Raw genomic sequence first — 21047 nt, 5'->3', positions numbered from 1 at the left:
CTGGGTGGAAGGGACCGAGCAGAGGGCGGGCAGACAGGCAAAGGGTGAGCAGTGAGCCCCTGAGCCGGGGTGGGGACTGGATGGGCACGGGGTGGGCACCAGGGTCAGGCTCTCAGATGTGGGGGAGGAGGACCCGGGCCCAGACAGACAGCGAGCAAGTGGATGTAGCCAAGAAGGCCTCTGGTGGGATGTGGGGGGCGGGGGGCTGGGAGTCCCCATCAGGGCGGGCAGAGGGGGCAGGCGCCTGCTGAGAGGCACCAGCAGGGAGACTCGGGGGCACTGTCAGAGGGAGTGCACCCAAGGGGTCTGCGTGGACACGTGCCAGGTTCTGGGGGGGGCATCCGTGGGGCCCCGGGGGACGGGAGCGCAGCGGGGTGCAGGGGGATGGGAGCGTGGGCCGGAGCTTGCGGGCTCAGGGGGCACGTGTGAGGCAGAGGCCCCTGAGCCAGGCTGAGCAGCGGGTGAGGGATGGAGGAGGGGGCGAGGCACGACCTCTGAGTCCAGCGGGGCGGCTCACAGAGCAGCTGAAGGAGTGACAGGGCCTCGGGTGTCAGGACGGGTGCTTTGCCCCGAATGCAGCAGAGAAGCCAAGCGGGTGGGGCCCGGGCTGCAGCGGGCAGAGGACGTGGATGGGACAGGGGGTCCCAGGGGAGCACAGTGAGGAAGGGCAGGGGTGGTGCTCACAGCGGGGCCAGGAGGCCTGTTGACAGGATCGGGGTCGCCTGTGTGAGGGTGGCAGAGAGTCCCGGGGAGGGCGCGGACGTGGAGGGACCAGGGGCTGTGCTCCCCAAGTGGGGACCAGCCCTGAGGAAGCTCATGCAGGACAGCTCATGCAGAGCCAGTGAGGCACGTGGGAGACAAGGAGGAGGCCAGCAGAGGAGGAGATTGGAGAGGTGGTGGCCCATTTACAATGCTGGTGACAACCCTGTCACTCCAGGGACGGTGACAAGAGGAAAGGTCAGAGAAAAGCCCAGAGAGTGACCTCCTCCAAGATGGCAGAGGGTTTAGCCATGATTTGAGCCACCGATGGATCCAGCACAGCACAGTGGGGTGAAGAAGCTGGTCATGGACCAGGAGGGCAAGCCTGGTAGGGAGCAGGTGTCAAGGGAAAGAGCTGCAAATCGTCCACAGGGCCCGCAGGCAGTAGTGAAGCCAGATAGGATGCTGAGGCTAGAGCCCAGAGTCTGTCTCTGAGCTCAGTGATTCTGCACACAGTGTAAAGGAGAGACAGCGGAGTCTGGGGCGGCCATGAGAAGGTGGTGGAGGGATGTGAGCAGACGGGACACTTGGGGGAGTGGATGGGACAAGAGAGGGATAGGCAGCGTGGAGGAGCAGTGAACCCATGGGCACTTCAGGGGCTCGTGCTCGGTAAAGGGTCATCATGGAGAATGAAGCAGTGCCCACGAACTCCCCACCCAGGGAATCAGCAGCTCTGATGGGGGCAAGAGGAAAGGCGGGTGTGGTATTGAGGCCAGATGATGGGTGCATGCTAGTGAGTACAGGAAGGCGTGGGTGCGGTTGCATCCGAGGGTAAGCACTGTTTCACGGGACCACAGACAATGCGTACTACGAGACAGCTGGGTCTAAGGCGCAGGTGGTGCAGCGCAGTCAGGTGGACTTGGTGAGCCCAGCACCGAGCACTGGTAAGGATGCCTGCTACAGACGGCACCACACTATATATTTACTGTTTTTCCAATGGAAATGAGCAGAGGAAAAACTAAAAGCGAAGTGGTTAAAATGAAATTGGAATTAGGCTGACAGTATACTTGTTAAATAACTCTCTGAATTATTGTGCCACGTACTAAAGGTTATGATGCACAGCACTGCCTTTTAATTTGATTATAGTTAATGGGATAAAGGAAAATGAGAGAAATTTATAAAAATAAGTTGTTGTAGGAAAATAGGCGGCTGCCTACAAACTCAGATAATCCCAGTGAAGTGGGTGGGTTCAGGAGAATAAATGGTTATCTGGTCAATCTGTGAAGTGAAGCCTGAAGCCGCTTTAGGTGTTCAAAGATGAAGATGCATCTAAGTCATGAGAGGAATTCTGAGTGATGAGAGTAGGTTAAGGACGAAGTTCGCAAGCGGAACCAAGGCTGAGCGCTGTTCACAAGCAGAGGTTTTTTTTTCCTAAGGCCAAAAGAAGGGAAAAGAGGAAATGAGGGGATATGCCACATTTATGTTGCCTTCTGGAGAGATGTCAGCATTTAAGAGAGGCAGCAATAAAGATCTGTACCTTGATGATGGTGTGACTAGGGAACACGTAAATAGGGTGGGAAGACAGGCTGAAAGTAAGGGGGGAGCGGAAGGATTCGGAGCCCATGGGAATCCTACAGTAGCTTAAGCGAGGGCAGAGGTCAAGGAAGTGGCAGCAGAGTGTCAGGAAATGTCACCAGTGTCCCCCGTGACAGGTTCTGACACCTGTACTGTTAAACTGGATCTCAGGATGGATATTTGCTGATGGAGGCTTTTTGAGTGAGTTTATATTTAGATGGGCTGCAGTGGTCTGAGCTCAGAGATGCGATGTCCTAGGCCTGACAGCCCATGAGTACGACCGTTGAGGAGTCATGGGATTCTGAAGAGGCAGTAGGACAGAAGTCCAACAGGGGGCACCCTCAGGGGCCAGCGAGTGGCAAGGTCTACAGATTGTCACACGCGATAGCTGTGCCCTGCCTGCAGCATTAGTCCCCAGAGGAAAGCAAGCTGCTGGATAGGAAAGGACGCTTAGAACGCATGCTACCTTGAAGGCTTTTCTAAACACGTTGGCCTGAAGGAGGAACTGCTGGAGGACAGGAGACCAGTAGGACTAAGCTGTGGCACTGATGACTCTTTCTACACATCACTGTCTGTGATCTGAGGGAAGGACTTACAGGACCATCTGGATGTGGGGTTCAGGTCAGTTTTGTCAGATGGGGTTTAGATTTTTTGTACACATATAAAGTAAGGGGGAGAGAGAAAGTTTAAAGATATAGCAAAGATCAGGATAATCATGGGAACTCTCTGGAGATTGAAGGGGGGGGGGGTCCTGTGAACTGTGGAAGACTTGATTTTAAAGAGGATAAAGGGAGAAGGGAGAAGGTGGATACTTCCAGAACTGAAGCAATAACAACTTCTATTTATTGAGTATTTACTATGTGTCTGGCACCATGCTAATCATCTTATTTAATTTCATTTCATTGTTACAACAATCATAAAAGGTTTACAGAGATCTAATAATCTGTCTAAGTTACCCAGTCCATATGTAGCAGAGTCAAAATCCAGATCCCAATCTATCTCCCAAATCTATCTATCTCTGTCTTTCTATTATGCTATACAGTTTTCAAGTTGATAGAAATTACAGTCTGTGTAACTTTTTTTTTGTGATTGTATAGAAAATATACTTTTTGAAATTAGTAGAAGTGATGTGTAGATCTTCAGGTGATTGAAAAAATTCATAGTATTTTCAGTGGGGAAAATGCAGGGGGCAGGGGTGGGGGGTGGTATGAAGACTTATTACCGTCTATGCCCTGGTATTTCACTTCTGTTCTTTGCACAGCAAAGACTTTGAATTGGCCATAGATTAAAAATGTGAGAATTTCTAACCAAGACTAAAGAATAGAAAGGAGTTTGGTTTTAAGCAGGTATCTATGATGGATCCAATCTAAATTGACTACTAACAATTAAGTTTTAAAGGTCCGAGTGTTGAGACAAAATTCCATTTCTTTTCTCCAAGATAGAAGGACAAGAATTTTTAACTCTAAGCAAGAGTTTAACACAGCAGATTAGCAAACCCTTTGAAAAGTTTAACAGGAAACAAAGAAAATTCCCCAAGTGCCAAATTTTTGTAAACAAAATACTAACAAACCATCAAGCAAAAGAGTCCATAGCCAGCAGACCAAAGGTTGAAACCTCTGGGCTAATTTGTAAGATCTGTTTTAAAAATAAATTAACTCCTTAGAAAAGAGGGGTGAGAAAACCTTCCCTATATACTTCTCTTGGTAGAAATGTTTTCTCTTATTGTTGTGGTTGTTTTCTCCTGTACTATGTAATTTCTGTAATTTCGATATTGTTGTTTCCTGTATTTTGATATTGTAAAACTTGTATTTCTTGTATTCTGTTAAGACCACTCCCTGGGGTGTGAGGCACCTGAGTTATCAATTATCTAAGTGAACCTGGGGAAATGGGAGGAGCTAGTATTCTCAGTTGGGAAGAGCTGGATTCTTCAGGGAGTTCAGCATCTTACTTCCCTTTAAAATTAAGTTGCAAAGTAATGGCATCCCTTAAAAAAACAGAAACCTTAGAAGTACAGTAAAGGGAGGAATTTTGAAAAAAAAAAAAAGAGGTAGCTATAGGCAAAAAAAAAAAAAAAAAGAGAGAGAGAGAGAGAGAGAGAGAGAGAAATGCAGTTTCCCAGGATGATGGCCAAAGCCACAGGACTGTGTTAAGACTGGGCCCAGCTACCAGTTTGGACACAAGAGTAAATAAACTAGCTTTACTTACGAGTGCAGCCAGCTTCTTTAGTGGCTGGTGGACATACTTTAGACCAATGTAACCAGAGGGAAACAGACCAGGTGAGAAAATGAAGCCAAATGGGGATGGAGATAAAGAAACTTCATAAAGGGATAAAGGAGGTGATTAAAAGTCAAAGTCTGATGATGGCCTAATGCTTGAAGGAGAACTATTGGAGGCCAGTTAGGAAAGTGCCTTCCTACCCAGGGGGTTATGGATCCAGAGTGGCTGAAGAAGAGAAGTGCAGGTCCGCCGAGGGCCAGAGGGAACCACCTGGGATTCCGACCCAGCAATGGTGCCAACTTGAATCTACCTCGTGCTAGAGTGAGTAGCCTGGTCTATCGTCCAACACAGATGAGATTGGGCAGTGGCTCCCAGAATCAACATCTAAAAAGGGAGTTGGTAGAGGGGCTAAGAGAAGGTAGGTTAAGCCCCAGACAGAACTGAATGATGACCAGGGATAACTATTTACTAGTACTTTTACGATTTCTTGTAACTCTGTAACTTCCTTCGCCGGTATTTGTGAATTTTGTTAACTTCTGTTTTTTCCTGTACCAGTAGTAAAAATTGTTTTTTCGTGTACCAGTAGTAAAAATTGTTCTTTTGTGTACTAGCAGTAAAAATTGTTTTTTCCTGTACTAGGAATAAAAATTGTTCAAAACATAAATGCAGTATGTGTGCTTATTTCTGTAAAAACTGGATAACAGTGTTGAGATGAGGAGTGAATGTGGCAAGAGAAGAATTCAGGTGGGAAAATGGGGAAAAAAAATCAAGTACCATAAATACTTGACATTCACAAGACTTCAAACCCAAAACTGTAGACACTATTGGCCCTAGCAGTTGGGCCTTCTTCACAGGCCTCCCCACCTCTCTCTCAAGACTACTTTTAGGTCATGGAGAGAATTACAATGCCCTTCCCAAATGTGGATACACAGAAGTTGACTAAGCCACTCATTAGGACGAGACCTACTGTCAGACCCCTGCCTTCTGCTACGGGATCCTCAGAAACAATTATTTTAAAATGCCATGGACCTACTAAATACAAAGTCCTTAGGATGCCCCAGAAACAAACATCAGGGAGAAGGAGGCCATGATCCTTCACAGGAGACATCAGGTACATGAGCCCTCATTTTAATGATTACTCTGTTCCAGCAGAAAGCTGGAGTTCTTTTTTGAGCTACCACTTTATATATTCAGTCTTTAAGATTAAACGTCCAGCAAATATTACTCGGAGACTTAGTTATAAAATTAATATTTCTGCAGCACCAGTTAATTTTATAAATATAAATATACCATCATTATCATTACATTTAATTCTGGAAAAGAACTATATTCTTGAACCCCCAACATTCACCCAGACATTTAAGAGCTTAAGTTGTAACGCATCTTTACTCCCGTCTGTTCCCTCCTGTGAGTACCTGCTGTCGAGTCATCATCAGGCAGGCGCACGAGAGTGTAACATATGCCTGGTTGATTGTAAGAGAGGCTGGGGGCTGGGATGCAACAGAGCACTTCATAGGAATCTGATGGCTCCACCTGCACAGTCACCTTCTCCAGTAGCTGGTCGTTAAGAGTATTGGTACAGTCAAACTGAAAAGTCAGCAAACAGAAACATTATGAAGGTTAAGATGTTTTTCCAGCATGTTGTTCCTCCCACCCATGACCCATGACTCTACTCTGGAACTTGCTAGCCCTTCTCTCTCTAAACTGTCCTGCCAGTCCACTCCTCAGATTTTTCTTGAGGAAACAGCAGTGGCCTTGAGCTCTTTTTGTTTATATTATTCATCAGTTTCTTCTCCTCCTGATATTGAGCTCCACCAAACAAGATGGTAGAAGTCTGATAGCTAAAAATCAAATTGAAATCCAAGTTCTTGGAACAACTCGCTTAATTTATCCTGATTTTAAATGATGATTATTTTTATAATACATTATATTCAGACATTTCGGTTTCATGTCCACTTAAATTTTAACCATCATATGAAGGCATTTCTATAGCTATGGAGTTAGGAGAAAACCCAGAAATAAGGACAAGTTACTTCTCAGTAATAAATGGAAGGGGAATCAATACTCGGCTCTGAGCACATGGAGCCACGAGAGGAGCCAGTGGTGGCACTTCTCTTACCTGGAACACAATGTGATTGGTAAACATGTGCTTGATGCAACGAACAAAATATTCTGTTTCTGCTTCTGTAAGTTGAACGGGCTCAGAAGACTTGAACAAGGGTCCTAGATCCATAAACTCGGGAATGGCAGCCAATTGTTCTTTTGAGAAAAAAAGAAAAGGTGGAAGAAAGTAGCATGAGAGAGGAAGAGACATTACTCTGAGTGCCTAAGAGGTTTTAAGTTTCCACTGCCTTACTAACAGTTGAAGGCTCAGCCAATATGTCCCCAAACTTCAGTGAAATAATCTTTTAAGACAGTTTATACTAAATTATTACAAGGAGGAAAAAAAAAAAACTAAATCCCTAATTTTGTAAGAATCTGAGTTCCCTGTTAACCAAGATAAAGAGTTAGGGCAGTATTCCCAGTTAGTAGGTTAGCAGTTGGAAATTGAAAAGTCCTGTGGACTCCAGGTAGCCCCAGCAACTGCCACCTATTACCAATAAATATTCAGTCATACAAAGATTTCCTGTACTGAGAATTAATCACATTGAATAAAAGTAGTGGACTGCATTATATTTACAATGTCTAGGATGCAAGACTATTACTTCTATCCATCAAATCATCATACCTTGGAAAATGTCTTGCCTGGAAGGAGCCACCTTCTCTGGCTTAGTGGCCACAAGTGTGATTTCTACAAAGACAGATATGAGCAATCAAGTGAGCTTCCCTCCCACTATCAAGCTAAAAATGGAGACAGAAAGAAATGAGGGCAGAAACTTCCAGCAGATATGTAAAGAGCTATTCCCAAATCATACCAGTAGGTTGTCACCTTTTTTAGAAAGATGCCCAAATTAAAATGTATTTAGTCAATGTTTTTTTGTGAAATTATAAAGTGGCCCTAAAAATACAGAATTTGCTTTAAATGGACCACGATGTACCCAAAAAAATTACTCTTAAAAGGAGGAAAAATTTATAAAACAAATCTCATGATTCAAACAGGAAAAATTACTTGTATAATATCAACAGAAAAATTGAAAATTTTGAAGGTTAGCAGGAGGTCTTTCATACTCAATTTGAGCCACTAAACTCTTTTTCTTTCTTTCTTTTTTTGTTGTTGAGTTTTAAAGTTACATATTCCTTGGGAATATTTTAATGATCCTGTCTCATACATTCTTTCACAACAAACCTCCAACTGCTATTGCTGCACCCTCAACCCTCCCAAAAACACAAACCTCTAATAGCAAAATTAACTAGACTTTGAAATAATTTTATTTCAGAAAATAAAAACAGGAGGTAATACCATAATCTCTGCTCAGAGACACACAGTGACCACTAACATCAAATGCTATTAACACTTAACATTGAAAGAAGGAGGGAAAAAACATAGGATGCCTAAGAGGCTCAGTGGTTGAGCCTTTAGCCCAGTTCATGATCTGGAGGTCCTGGGATCAAGTCCCAAGTCAGGCTCCCCACAGGGAGCCTGCTTCTCCCTCTCCCTGTGTCTCTGCCTCTCTCTGTGTCTTTCATGAATAAATAAAATCTTTTTAAAAAAGAAAAAAGCCCTGGGATCCCTGGGTGGCGCAGCGGTTTGGCGCCTGCCTTTGGCCCAGGGCGCGATCCTGGAGACCCGGGATCGAATCCCACGTCGCGCTCCCGGTGCATGGAGCCTGCTCCTCCCTCTGCCTGTGTCTCTGCCTCATTCTCTCTCTCTCTCTGTGACTATCACAAATAAATAAAAATTAAAAAAAAAAAAAAAAAAGAAAGAAAAAAGCCCTAAATTTGAGTCATGTTCATATTCTATGTAAAAACCAGGGGAAAACTTTATTTTTAAAAAAAGATTTATTTATTTGAGAGAGAAAGAGTGCATGCACTCACGCAGGTGTAGGCGAGGGGCAGAAGGAATCTTTCAAGCAGACTCCCCACTGAGCTCAGAGCCAAGGTGGGGCTGATCTCCTGACCCTGACTGAGATCATGACCTGAGCCAAAACCAAGAGTCTGGATGCTCAACTGACTGAGCCACCCAAGTGCCCCAGGAAAAAACTTTTTGAAACCCTAATTAAAAAAAATACACATCCATCTTAGTTCCATAAGATTCAGGAGTGACAAACGAAGTATTTGAGCAAATATGCTAATAGCATATTTGGTGTAAAACTACTCACAAATAGAAAAGCTAACAATTAAGCATTCTGCTTAATCAATTACCTGCTTTCTGTTCAAAGACAGGAGCCATAGCGAGAGGAATCGATTTCATGTCAAAGGGCTTTTCCGAAGGCTCCAGTGTGTACTGGTGTAGGGCCTTCTCCATCCCTGGCACAGAGACGGTGAGGCCTACAGAACAGAAATCTCAGCATTATAAATAACTTCTTGCCAGGATCCAGATGGGCCCAGATTTATAATATTTACCTAAGCTTCCTGAAGAAAGAGAAAAGTACAACCATACACTTTAGAACCAAAATAATTAAAAATAAGGCTGTTTTATAAAACTGCCTCATAATTTTGCCTAAGGAAGCAGGGGAGCAGAGCCTAAAAAAAAAAAAAAAAAAAAAATCCAACAAATTAGAAGCACCTTCTGGAAAAGAAAGCAACTTAGCTGTGTGGGAATAATCATAACAGAAAGAAAAAAGGTAAACCCAACCAAAAAGGAGCTCAAGAAGAACCAGGAACAAGCAATACTCTCTGGGCCTCTAGATACTTTAGGTTCCTCTAGAAATGGCAGTGCATTTGAAGACAAAAAACAAGCATTCCGCCTAAAGCATTCGGCTCATATGCAAATCATAAGACAATGCTTCCAAAGCAGCCCTCGGGAACAGGGAACAAGGGTGTTATTTGTCCCGTTCTTGGCTCCCACTGACCATTGAAGATATATGTAGCATTCAGTGCCATCTGCCTCTGCTGCAGCACATTCAGATAGAAAGTAGCTCTGTCCCGAACCTCATCGTCAGTATCCATCATACACCTGTCCAGAGGACACAAAAGACGCCCATCACAGCACACCCAAAACTTCCGATAGCTTTCTCTACCACCATACCTAATGGGCACAGTTCAGGCCGTATGGTACTACCCTTTATAAAAGAGCTCCACAATGGCCCCCAGTGGATCCTACAATCTCTGTAAATTTGGGAGACTGTTCTAAATCGGTAAATAAAATAGGGTCGTTCCAAATCAAAGAGGCACTACTTGAGCAGGCTTTCAAATAACGAGGAAGTATACAATGTGAGAGCGGTCTAGAGTCTAGTCTTGAAAATGCAACCACGTGACCCTGGTGAAGACTTAGACTTCTCTATAACTGAGAGATGGAAATATTCTGCTTTCCAAGGATACTAACAATTATTCAGAATCCAGTCATTGTTACTACTCAAATGGCAATTTGTTTTATTTAAGCCAGCAGCCTTTGGCTTATAATTTTTCTGCTTCAATTACAAGATGTAATCACACAGTATTTGCTAAAGTAGGTCTTTTCCTCATCAAATAGGGAGTCATGGAAACCATGAAAAGCTGATTTTTCAACTCTCCACAGTGAATCACTTTGAAGTTGGCCCCTATTATGTAAATTGAGGCACAGGCATTTAAGTTACTTCCTCAAACTTACACAACAGAAATTCAGTCAAGATCACGCATACACAGCATATGCAAAATTACTAGATAGGTGACAGAAGTGCCATTTGCCCCTGACCTACTCCATCAGTTCCACTCTTGGGCCTCACAGAGCATTTAATATGAGAAATTCTCTATTCAGCCGTAGGGTGTTCTTAAAAAAAAAAAAAAAAAAAAAAAAAAAAAAGACATTCTTTTACTTACCTTTGTAAGAGTACAAGGATGCTTGGGAGAAGATTCTCATTTTGAGCCCCAAATTTAGCCAAAGCACTCACAGCAGCTATAATGAAGCATAGAATAAAACAACATAAATACTATATTGGTTTCTGAGAGTTAAGCAATAATCATTCAAAAAAAAAAATGAGAGAAGCTCCCACATGTTCAGCGGGAATAAACTTTCTTACTTTGTGCGTTTCTTGATTTTATTTCTTTGATCCTTGTGAGCATAATTAGAAATCTATAGGCTCAAGGGAGCTATGAATAGGGAAATTCTCCATGCACTGAGGAAAAAGAATCACGTCTACTTTTTATGAGTTCTCCTCCACTCTGATCACAAGCCCTTATTATACCAGTGATATAACCCAGCTTGAACTCAACCAACCAGCCCAAGCATAAAAAGAAATGCTACTATTAAATTCACTTCACTCAGTAAAGATTCACTGGCCTGCCTAACTTGGGCCAGGAATTGTGCTAGGTGTTGGGGGTAGAAAGAGAAAAGACACAATTCCTGACCTCAAGGAGTTGTACTCTAATAGAGAAGACAGGTAAGTAAAGAGATAATGACAATGTAGCAGAGTAAGTCCTGGTAGGATGACATACAGGATGCTATGCGGGAACAAAGAAAGGAACTTAAATCAGAATTGATAGAGCAGTCAGACAAGGAATTGATGCCTGCCACTGCGCTAAAACTTGAAGGCAAAGTAGCATTAGCCAAGAGGAAAAGGCAGGAAAGGACCATTACCAGCACAGAGAATGAGTCCAAGGCCCTTGGCCCAAGGAAGTATGTACAATACTGGAAGGGATGTAGCCGAGCGAGGCTAAAGCAGAGGCTCTGCGCTGGAGGGCAGGGGGGCAAACAAAACAGGTACGGGTCAACCTCAAAATTCTGAGTGGACATTAAATATGGGATAAATTTGTGTGTTTGTCGCAGACTGCACTATGGCCAATCTGTAAGCAGATTCTATAGGCAGACACCACTGTGGTGGCCGAGTGCAGAGAACAGACCAGACACCTGGGGGACGACACGCAGTCCGACCAGTCAGGCATCTGAAGTGGGGGAGAGCCTAGAGCAGCACTTGTGAAAACAGAGACAAAAGACAGTGGAGGAATATTAAGGAGGTAGGGTTGAAAGAATTTTATCAGAGGGCGGATGGGAGTTCTAGAAGTGCAGAAGTTTCTGTCTTCATAGCTGAGGGGATGGTAAAGGTGAAGATTTGAGTTTGGGTTGAACTTGAAGTGCCTTTGGCAGTGGACATACCAGGTCAGGAAAGAGACACAGGACTGCAGGGTCACAGCACACTGGGGGAGCTCAGAAAGCGACCCCCAAAAAGACAGCGTGTGTTGGTAAGACAGACCCCCCAGAAAAACGAGTATTTTAAGGAATGAAAGGCTCTTGAAATAACCCCGGGGAGAGATGGAAGAAGTGGGCTGTTGTGGATACCAAGCAGAGAGAGAGTTTCAAGATGAGTTTAGTCAGAAGTCCACTGGAGAGGTGAACAAAATTAAGAACGTCGGGGACTGACTTGATTTTCCAACTAGCTTATAAGTCATGTTTACAAATAACTTCAGAGGGTTTTTAAGGAGAGAGCTAGATTATAGTGAGTTGAAAAAATGAAGAATAAATTCATGGAGGCAGCCTGTAAAGCTACAAGTTTACCCCACGGGGTGGCAGGGGGAGATGTCTAAGCCAGTAGCTAGTAAGAACGCATCAGAGGAACATTTATATTTTTCATAGGAGAGATTTTCACCTGTTTGTGGGCTAAGGGGAAGGAAAGATTAGAGAGGGAGAAGGAAGTGAAAAAAATTTCCTAAGACCTGATAAAAAGTCACTTAAAAATACACAACAATTCCTAGATTTTCATACTGATGGCTGTAACTCTGAAAAAAATGCATGATGCCATCAGCGTATTCCCATTATACTGAAAGTCAAGGGTTATTCATCTCTAACAAAAGGTGGAAATCAGGATGGAAATGGGAGTACAAAGAGCTGTGCGTCTGGCCTAAGTATGCTCCAAGATCCTGCCGTCAAATAGACCTTGCAACTTCATTTTCCAATTTCCTATCACCACCCCCTTGAGTTAATAAGCATTCAAAAGATTAACAGTTACATCAGTATCAGTGTTCCAATGACTCACCAGCTCTGACAGCCTCATTCTCCAGTACGACCCTATTAAAAATAAAGCGGATATACTTGGAGGGGACAGGTGTTCTGGGGCCCTCTTTGCCCAACAAGTGTAGAATCTTAGTAGCCAGAACAGTGTGTTCACAGTCCTCAATGAATTCACAAAGGTGGGCTAGACCTGCTTCTTTACCCTCAGGGTTCTCTTCCACAATGCTGATTATGCAGTCCACAATGGCCCGCTTATATTCAAAGCCTCCCTGGCAAAAGAGAAAACTGCCATTCATTCTGAGGACGCTTTTTGGAGAAATGCTTCTACTCCCAGGCTCAAGCTTCTAATATTCAAATTTCATTTCCTTTCCCTTCTGAAAGAAACAAAAGTGTTTTTTCTCCAAGTGGGAAAACTAAAACAATAGCACATTTAGTAACGATAAGATGGCAACCAGAATTAAGCATACCATTTTGGGGGCATGCCGAGATGATAAAACTGTTTTAAACACAATGTATGGTGTTTCATGGGAATTGTAAATATTTAAGAGGGCAACTTCCTATGATGAAAACATGTCTACCTACATCATCTCGGAGCATGTTGGAGAGGAAGGTCATCATGACGCTGTGCTTTCGAGGGTATTTCTGACAGAGAGCACTGATTGCCTGTACAACCACCACCTGTGGAAAAACAAACACAGACAGGACGTTCATCTTTACACCTTCAGCTACCAGGTATACTTTCCCTCTTACTGTTGGAGCTAAGGCGGTGCCGTCGTTACCTGGAATGGCAATAATGGCCCTTCATGAAAGATAGGTTAAAAAAAAAAAAAAAAAACATGTAAAAATGAAATTCATCCAAGAGACCCCAACCCTTTGTTCCAAGCCAGTAAGCACATAAAATCTTTAAAGTAAAGAGTAAAGATTAAAAGCATAAACAGAGGGGCATCTGGGTGGCTCAGTCGGGCTCTTGATGTGGGCTCACGTCATGATCTCAGGGTCATTGAGATCAAGCCCCACGTCGTGCTCCATACTTGAGATTCTCTTTCTCCCTCTTTGCCCCTTCCCCTTGCTTGCTCATGCTTTCTCACTCTCAAATAAAAAAATTAATTCTTTTTAAAAAGCATACACAATCTCCTTAGAAGAAATTGAAAATTACCAAGGAACTACTTCACAAAATGGTTTCTAGGAAAATTTTACCACAACTCTGAAGACCAGCATCAAGACGTGAGCAGTGTGAGATTTTCCCCTACCCACAAGCTAACAAGTTAGTCTGCCACAATTTCATGGATTGCTGGTAGAGAGAACACAAGACTCCTGGATCAGAGATGAAAGACAATTAAATACAGCAAAAGCAGTGGATAGAATATCAGCATATTGAGGCCAGGTTCCTCAGCCCCAATTCGCAGAGGGCAGTGTGTAAAGGGCCACAGTAGCTCTAATTACAGAAGAACCCCGAGGTGTGGAACTCAAATATTTTACAGAGGGTAGTAAGCATGCCAGACCTTTGTGCTGAAGGGAAACATCTTTATTATCCTGGACAGTGAGCATGCTTGCTTTTTGCTCTAGGGAAAGCACTAGCTATATCTTCTACTGCTGCACAGAAATCTGCCCCTTTTAGAGGGAGACACTGTATCTTCTGAGACTGGAAGAGATCTTGCACTATACAAAGGGAGCATGTATAAGCATAACTAGTTAGAAGATATAATGGATACAATCATTTTTAACAGCAACAACAAACAAGATAAAATACGAAAAGCATTTTAAAAGCATTTAAAACTAACAAAAATACTATAAAAGATTCTTAAAAGGCACAACAGTAGACTTGAACAAATGAAAAGATAACCCTTGTTCTTGGATAAGATGTCTCAACATCATCTAAGATGTCTCTTCTCAGGAAGCCCGGGTGGCTCAGTGGTTTAGCGCCGCCTTCAGCCCAGGGCCTGATCCTGGGGACCCAGGATCAAGTCTCATGTCGGGCTCCCTGCATGGAGCCTGATTCTCCCTCTGCCTGTGTCTCTCTCTCTCTCTCTCTCTGTCTCTCATGAATAAATTTTAAAAAAAAATGTCTCTTCTCCCCTAAGTTAACTTATAAATTCAATGTGATCCAAATAGAGATGCCAATGAGATTTTTCATGAAGCTAGACAATACTAAAATTCATAAGGAAAAATAAACACGTTAAGGATAGCTAGGGAAACAATGAAAACAAAGCCATGTCAGGGGACTGAGGGATACTAATACATCCTACAAAAGCCTGTATATTTAATAGTGTGTGGTACTGATACATAAATAAAGAACAAAATAGAACAGGAAGCCCCAAAACAGACCCACATACATATGGAACTTTAACATATGATAAAGGTGGTACCTCAAATCACTGGGGCAAAGACAGTCTTGTAAATAAAATTGGTGGGGGGGGGTGGGCAACTGGATAATCACTGAAAAAGGAGAAGATTAGATCCAATTTCTCATACCATATATAATAATAAAATCCAATGAATCAGAGATCTAAATGAAAACATGGAACTATGTATGTATTAGAAGAAATCATAAGTGAATCCTTATTCGCCCAATTAGATTCTATAGTCTGAAGGGAAAGCTCCTTCCTTTCTTCCTTCCTTTCTTTTTTTTAAAGGAGTGGGAGGAGGGAAAGAGGGAGAGGGAGAGAGAGAACATTGGGTGTGGAGCCTAGCGTGAAGCTTGATCTCATGACCCTGAGATCATGACCTGAGCCCAAATCGGATGCTTAGCCAACTGAGCCACCCAGGCGTCCTTGGAGGAAAAGCTTTCTAATACCCAAGAGTCAAATGCAACAAGATTGACAAACCTTACTACATAAAAATTACAAACTTTTGCACAACAAAAGACATAAGAAAAGGCAAATGACAAACTGAGAGAAAATATCAAAACTTATTTCATAAGGAACTAACATCCCTAATACATAAAAAGCCTGAAATAACTGAGGAAACAAAAGACCAAAATTTCTTTAGAAAATGGAGAAAAGAGATGAGTAAATGATATTCAAAAAGAAATATTAAATGATCTTTAAAAATGTAAAAAGATGTTTAACTTCCCTCATAAGTAAAGAAATTCATTAAAAATACATTGAAATATACTTTTTCACCCACCAGGTTGGCAAAACTTCAAAACATAATATATACTCTATTGGTGAGGCTATGGGGAAACTGGCACTCTTACACATGCTGGTGGAATTTAGCATTCTCTACACAACTACACTTTCATTTACCCTTCAACCTAGCACATGAACTTCTAGGAACTGACCCTGAGATATACCTACAACATTCTGAGAAAACACACACAAGTTTATCCACTGTATTAGTTGTGACTGCAAAATATTGAAAATTATAAATATCTACGCATAAGAGATTCATTCAGTAAGCTATACCACAAAATGACCTTTATAATCTTCCATAGTTCCCCAAGATTCAAAATGTCTACTTGAATATATAGGCTAAGTTTGTTTTTTAAAAGTTTAGATATAGGCGTGGACTGGGTGGTTCAGTCAGTTAAGCATCTGGCTCTTGATTTTGGCTCATGTCATGATCAAGCCCTTTGACAGTCTCCACACTGAGCATGTAGCCTGCTTAAGATTCTCTCTCCCTCTGCCTCTCCCCACCATTGCTCCTGTGCTCTCTCTCTCAGAAAAGATCTAGATATATAGAAGAGAGTAAATAGAGCCAGTTATGCTTCTTAACTGAGAATTGAATAAGAATGAAATAATAAACTCTTTCTAATTTAATTCTTTTAACTGAGATTTATTTTACTGTTCTTCTATCAGCTCTGACACATTCTCACCAGTTCTATTCAATACTATAGTGGAAATCCTAGTTACTTTAATAGGGCAAGAAAAAGAAAGGGAAGGCATTTAGTTTGGAAATGAAGAAGCAAAACTGTCTCTATTCACAGATAACATGATTATTTACAGACAACCTTAAGGAATACATAACAACTACTGGAACCAATAAGGGTACTGAGCAATGATACCAAGTTATGACAAAGAGAAAAAAATATTTTTATATATTAAATATATTTATATTTTAATATTTAAATATTATATTTACATATATTATATATAATATATATGATAAAGCATATATGTATATGTATTTTTATATACTACTAGCAGACAATAAAATAGGAATTTTAATAGAGTAAAAAAGCATAAAATATTTAGATACAAATTTAACAAAAGATGTGCAAGACTGATATAGTAAATGCTATAAAACACTGCTCAGAGAAATTAAAGAAGACCTAAATAAAGGGAGAGGCATACCATATTCATGAACTGGAATACGATGTTACTGTTACGATGTCAGTTTTCCCCAGATTTATTTATGGATTCAACATAACCCCAAGAATAATCCTAGCAGACTTTGTTTCATAGAAATTATAAGCTGATCCTAAACTTTATTTGGAAATGTAAAGGACCTAGAATATTAAAAAAGGACAAAGTTGGAAAATCACATGGCTTGACATTTAAGAGATACCATAAGGCTACATTAATCAACACATTGTGGCATAGGATTGACAAATAGATCAACAGAATGTGATAAGGAACCCAGATATACCTACAATTACATAGTTATCTGCCTTTCAGACAAAGATGCCAAAGCACTGCAGTGGGGAAAAAGAAGTCTTTTTCAATAAATTATGCTGGAATGACTAGATATTAGTATGGAAAAAAACCTTGAACTTACCATACACAATATATAAATATTTAATTCAAATTGGGTCATAGACCAAAATGTAAAAGCTAAACCCATAAAACATTTAGAAAACATAAGAAAATATCTTTAAGGCTTGGAAGTAGACAAAGGCAATATAACAGTGAAAGAAAGAAATTAATAAATTAGACTTTAACACTTTTGCTCATCAAAAGATACTGTTAAGAAACAGGCAAGCCAGAGACTGGGAGAAACATGATCATATTTAAACTTTTACCTTGAACTCATCTGAGATTTCAGAAACAAAAGAAGATATCTGCTTCATAAGCCTGTCCACACTGCTCTCACTCCCTGTTTTGAGGAGTGTAGTAATGGCCAGGGTAGCGATGCTTCTGTTTGAGTCTGTGATCAAGTTTTCTAAGTCCAGATTGCAGGCAGTGACAGCAGAGGGGTGCTTCATTGCCACCTTGTGGAAGGGCAAGAAAAATAAATTAAGCAAATTGCTACTAATGAAGACCAGAACTTTAAAAAACAAAGGAAGAGGAAAACAGATATTTTAATCAAGGTAAGTGGCTTTTAAAAATCTAAATGGGGAACCCTGGGTGGCGCAGGAACCCTGGGTGGCGCAGCGGTTCAGTGCCTGCCGTTGGCCCAGGGCGCGATCCTAGAGACCCGGGATCGAATCCCACGTTGGGCTCCCGGTGCATGGAGCCTGCTTCTCCCTCTGCCTATGTCTCTGCCTCTTTCTCTCTCTCTGTGTGACTATCATAAATAAAAATTTAAAAAAAATTATAAAAAAAAAATCTAAATAGGTCAAAAGTAATTGTTTTAAGAAGAACATTTTCAATTAATAAGGCATAATATATCACTTGACAAACACCTGCCAGAGTCATAGTGTAACATAGCACTTTCTCTTCCTAGGTCTCTAGTTTTCTATAATTTTTGTAATAATACCACAGCCTGTATTTTATTGCAGTTGACCTGTTTTTGTTTATAATACATGTGTACATGGATATATACGCTACTAGATGTAAGGATCTACTAGATGTAAGGATCTACCATGGTAAACACTGCTCAAAGACTGTTAATATCTTATCACTTAGAAAACACTTCTGTATTTAAACAAACTCCAGCCAAACTGGATTGCTCACACTCCCTAAAACATGTCTCATTCTCCTGCTTCTTTGCTTTTGTCGAAATTGTTCACCTCTCTGTCTCAATATTGGTATAGAATCCTTTACCCACGATTTAAAAAATTTGAAAACTCAGCAAAGTATTGGCATCAAAACTCATTTAACAGGAAAATCTGACCCAAAATAATATAAAATGAGTTAAATCTTAATTTATTCCACTTAGTGAGGATAGTCATATGTATAACAAAGAAATATTAATGTCTTAAAAAATATTAATGTGCCTTATGGTAGGGGACTGCTCTAGGCTCAATGGAGTTAATATATAAGAGACAGCACCATATTGCCTTCCCAAAATTCATAAAGTACTGAATTCTGAGACACATCTGTCCTTAAGATTATAGCTAAAGGCATGTGGACCTATATCACCTCTTAAAAGTATAACTCAAATTCTGTGAAGGTTCTTCTTTGGTTTTCCAGTAAAGATGCAATTAATTTGTAATAGATCACATACTGCCTTATGACAAGTCTTCTTCTACATTAAACTTTCATTTCAAATGTTTATGGTTCTTTGATTCATTCTATGTTTCTGAACTGTATCCTCTAAACCTGTGGCATCCAATATAGTAGCCAATAGTTAAATGTGACTACTAAGCACTTGGTATCTGGCTAGTCCAAATTAAGATACGCTCTAAACATGAAATAAGCACTGGATGTCACAGACTTAGTATGAAAAAACGTAAGGCAATATAGATCTTTAATAATTTTACACTGATTCCATGTTGACAAGACATTTTATATATATGAAGGTAAATAAAATATATTATTAAAATTAATTTCATCTTTAAAAAATTTTTTTAAAGATTTATTTATTTATTCATGATAGACACAGAGAACAAGAGAGGCAGAGACTCAGGCAGAGACACAGAGGGAGAAGTTACTGTGGTTACTATAAAATTTAAAATTACAAATGTGACTCACATTGTGTTGCACCAGCACTGTCCAAGAGAACTTTCTACAGTGATAGAAATGTTCTATATTTTTTCACTGACCAATATGGCAGTCACTAACCACATGATTACTGAGCAGATGGAGTATGACTAGAGTGACTGAGGAGCTAAATTATCAGGGTTTTTAAATTTTTAATTAATCTAAATGGAAATGGCCACTCATGGCTGATGGCTATCCTATTGGACAATGTGGTTTTCAGCCATAAAGTGCTTGAAAGTCAGAAATGAATTATAATCTTTAGTTGAATGGTAAAAGTAGCCATACATAAGGCCACAAATACAAGGAAGGTGCTCTAGAAGTGAAGACCATAAATCCTACCTTTCTATCTTGGGGAGAAAGTCAAATGCTTCACATGTAATGTTTCTCAATCAAACATTGATATAAGTCAGTAGTTGGCAAAGGGACACCTACCTTGTTCAAGGTCCTCACAGCTGCATATCTCAAAGCTGGCTTAGGAGAGCTACAGAAAAGCTGAAGAACTAGAAAGAAAAAAGATCTTTGTGAATAAAGCTCATTTCATCATATTGCATATATCTGAAAATACAGTACATAATTATATTCAAAGTATGCATCAGGAAATTAGATCACAGCATCAAAGCTTCACATGAAAAACTTATCAAAAATAGAAAAAACACTTTTTGTTGAGCTATAAAAAGTTTAAATCCAGAAAACAAAGTTTATTTTTATATAAGAATTCATATAGGCATTAATACTTGAATTTGTGGTAGGAATATTTGTAGGGATAAGAGCAAATGGGCTTTTTAAATATGAAAGAACTAAAGGAATGAGAGTTACTTGTCTTCTAAGTAAAAGGTTTTTAATGTTTTATATAGGGAAATAGTAACTTCAGAAAAAGAGGTAATTAATGAAAACAAAAATAAATCATCTACATGTTAGAATGCAAAGGTGTATATATTAAAGCTAAGGTTCAAAAATCATTCTTACTACCTATCCTGCAGAACTGTGGAACTTAAAACAAAAACATGCAAATATAAACAAAATCCTAGCTATCAAATACACAACTGACCTGAAACAGCAGGTGCCAACTCCCTTGCAGTACAGTTAGGAAGATGGATGATAGCTGACGCAGCTTCATAAATAACCATTTCATGTTTATTTCGCAAGCAGCTCTCAATGAAATCAAAGAGTGGACTTTCATGGCTGACAACAAATATACATAACACATCATTAGATATCAAAAAGAACAAGCGCGATATGCATAGCAGTTAAAAACACAGACAGATCAAAAGTACTTTCAGAATTATGGATGAAGAACCTCTGAAAATCCATTCCTCCATAAAAGCAATGAGAACACTGGCATAAATTTTCAAAATCAACTTTTTGAGCACTCTAGAAATTAGCCAAAGACTTGCAACAATCCTAGAAACATTTATTCACGAAAAACAGACGAATTTTCAGAAGAACAGCAAACTTTCTGATGTTTTCCCTTACTCTATTTCAATTCCCTCTTCCCAGGTTCATGGTAGCTTTGGAAATCAGCAGCCTCAGAATTGCAGTAGCTATGAAAGCCAACAGACTAGCAGCCATTGGAAGAGGCAGATGGGTTTGGAGCACCCTCAAAAGCCCTGTCTCCCAGGGAACTGTAACTATTTGACCTGACTGGTGCTCCCGAGAAAAGCCCCATTCACGGAGCTAATCTTTATTTCATCTGACTCAGAGCTCAGTCAATGAGGAAAGCCCTATCCTCA

General features: G+C 40.8%; 1 protein-coding gene across 2 annotated transcripts in view; it reads right to left on the bottom strand.

The window, feature by feature from the left end:
* COPG2 (COPI coat complex subunit gamma 2) overlaps positions 1 to 21047 on the bottom strand; it is a 114761-nt gene that overhangs the window by 35887 nt on the left and 57827 nt on the right. For both annotated transcript variants that reach the window (XM_038556493.1, XM_038556494.1), the window contains 11 exons: positions 20366 to 20499; positions 19750 to 19817; positions 17475 to 17663; positions 13097 to 13192; positions 12540 to 12783; positions 10390 to 10465; positions 9444 to 9547; positions 8794 to 8919; positions 7220 to 7282; positions 6611 to 6750; positions 5907 to 6078 (listed from right to left, as the gene is read on the bottom strand). In XM_038556493.1, coding sequence (XP_038412421.1) covers positions 5907 to 6078; positions 6611 to 6750; positions 7220 to 7282; positions 8794 to 8919; positions 9444 to 9547; positions 10390 to 10465; positions 12540 to 12783; positions 13097 to 13192; positions 17475 to 17663; positions 19750 to 19817; positions 20366 to 20499 — 1412 coding nt within the window. The remainder of the gene's footprint in view (positions 1 to 5906; positions 6079 to 6610; positions 6751 to 7219; positions 7283 to 8793; positions 8920 to 9443; positions 9548 to 10389; positions 10466 to 12539; positions 12784 to 13096; positions 13193 to 17474; positions 17664 to 19749; positions 19818 to 20365; positions 20500 to 21047) is intronic.

This window comes from Canis lupus, chromosome 14, assembly GCF_011100685.1.
Source record: "Canis lupus familiaris isolate Mischka breed German Shepherd chromosome 14, alternate assembly UU_Cfam_GSD_1.0, whole genome shotgun sequence".
Taxonomy (NCBI): Eukaryota; Metazoa; Chordata; class Mammalia; order Carnivora; family Canidae; genus Canis; species Canis lupus.
Note: the sequence above shows the minus strand (reverse complement) of the source record. Positions and strands in the feature narration are given on the sequence as shown.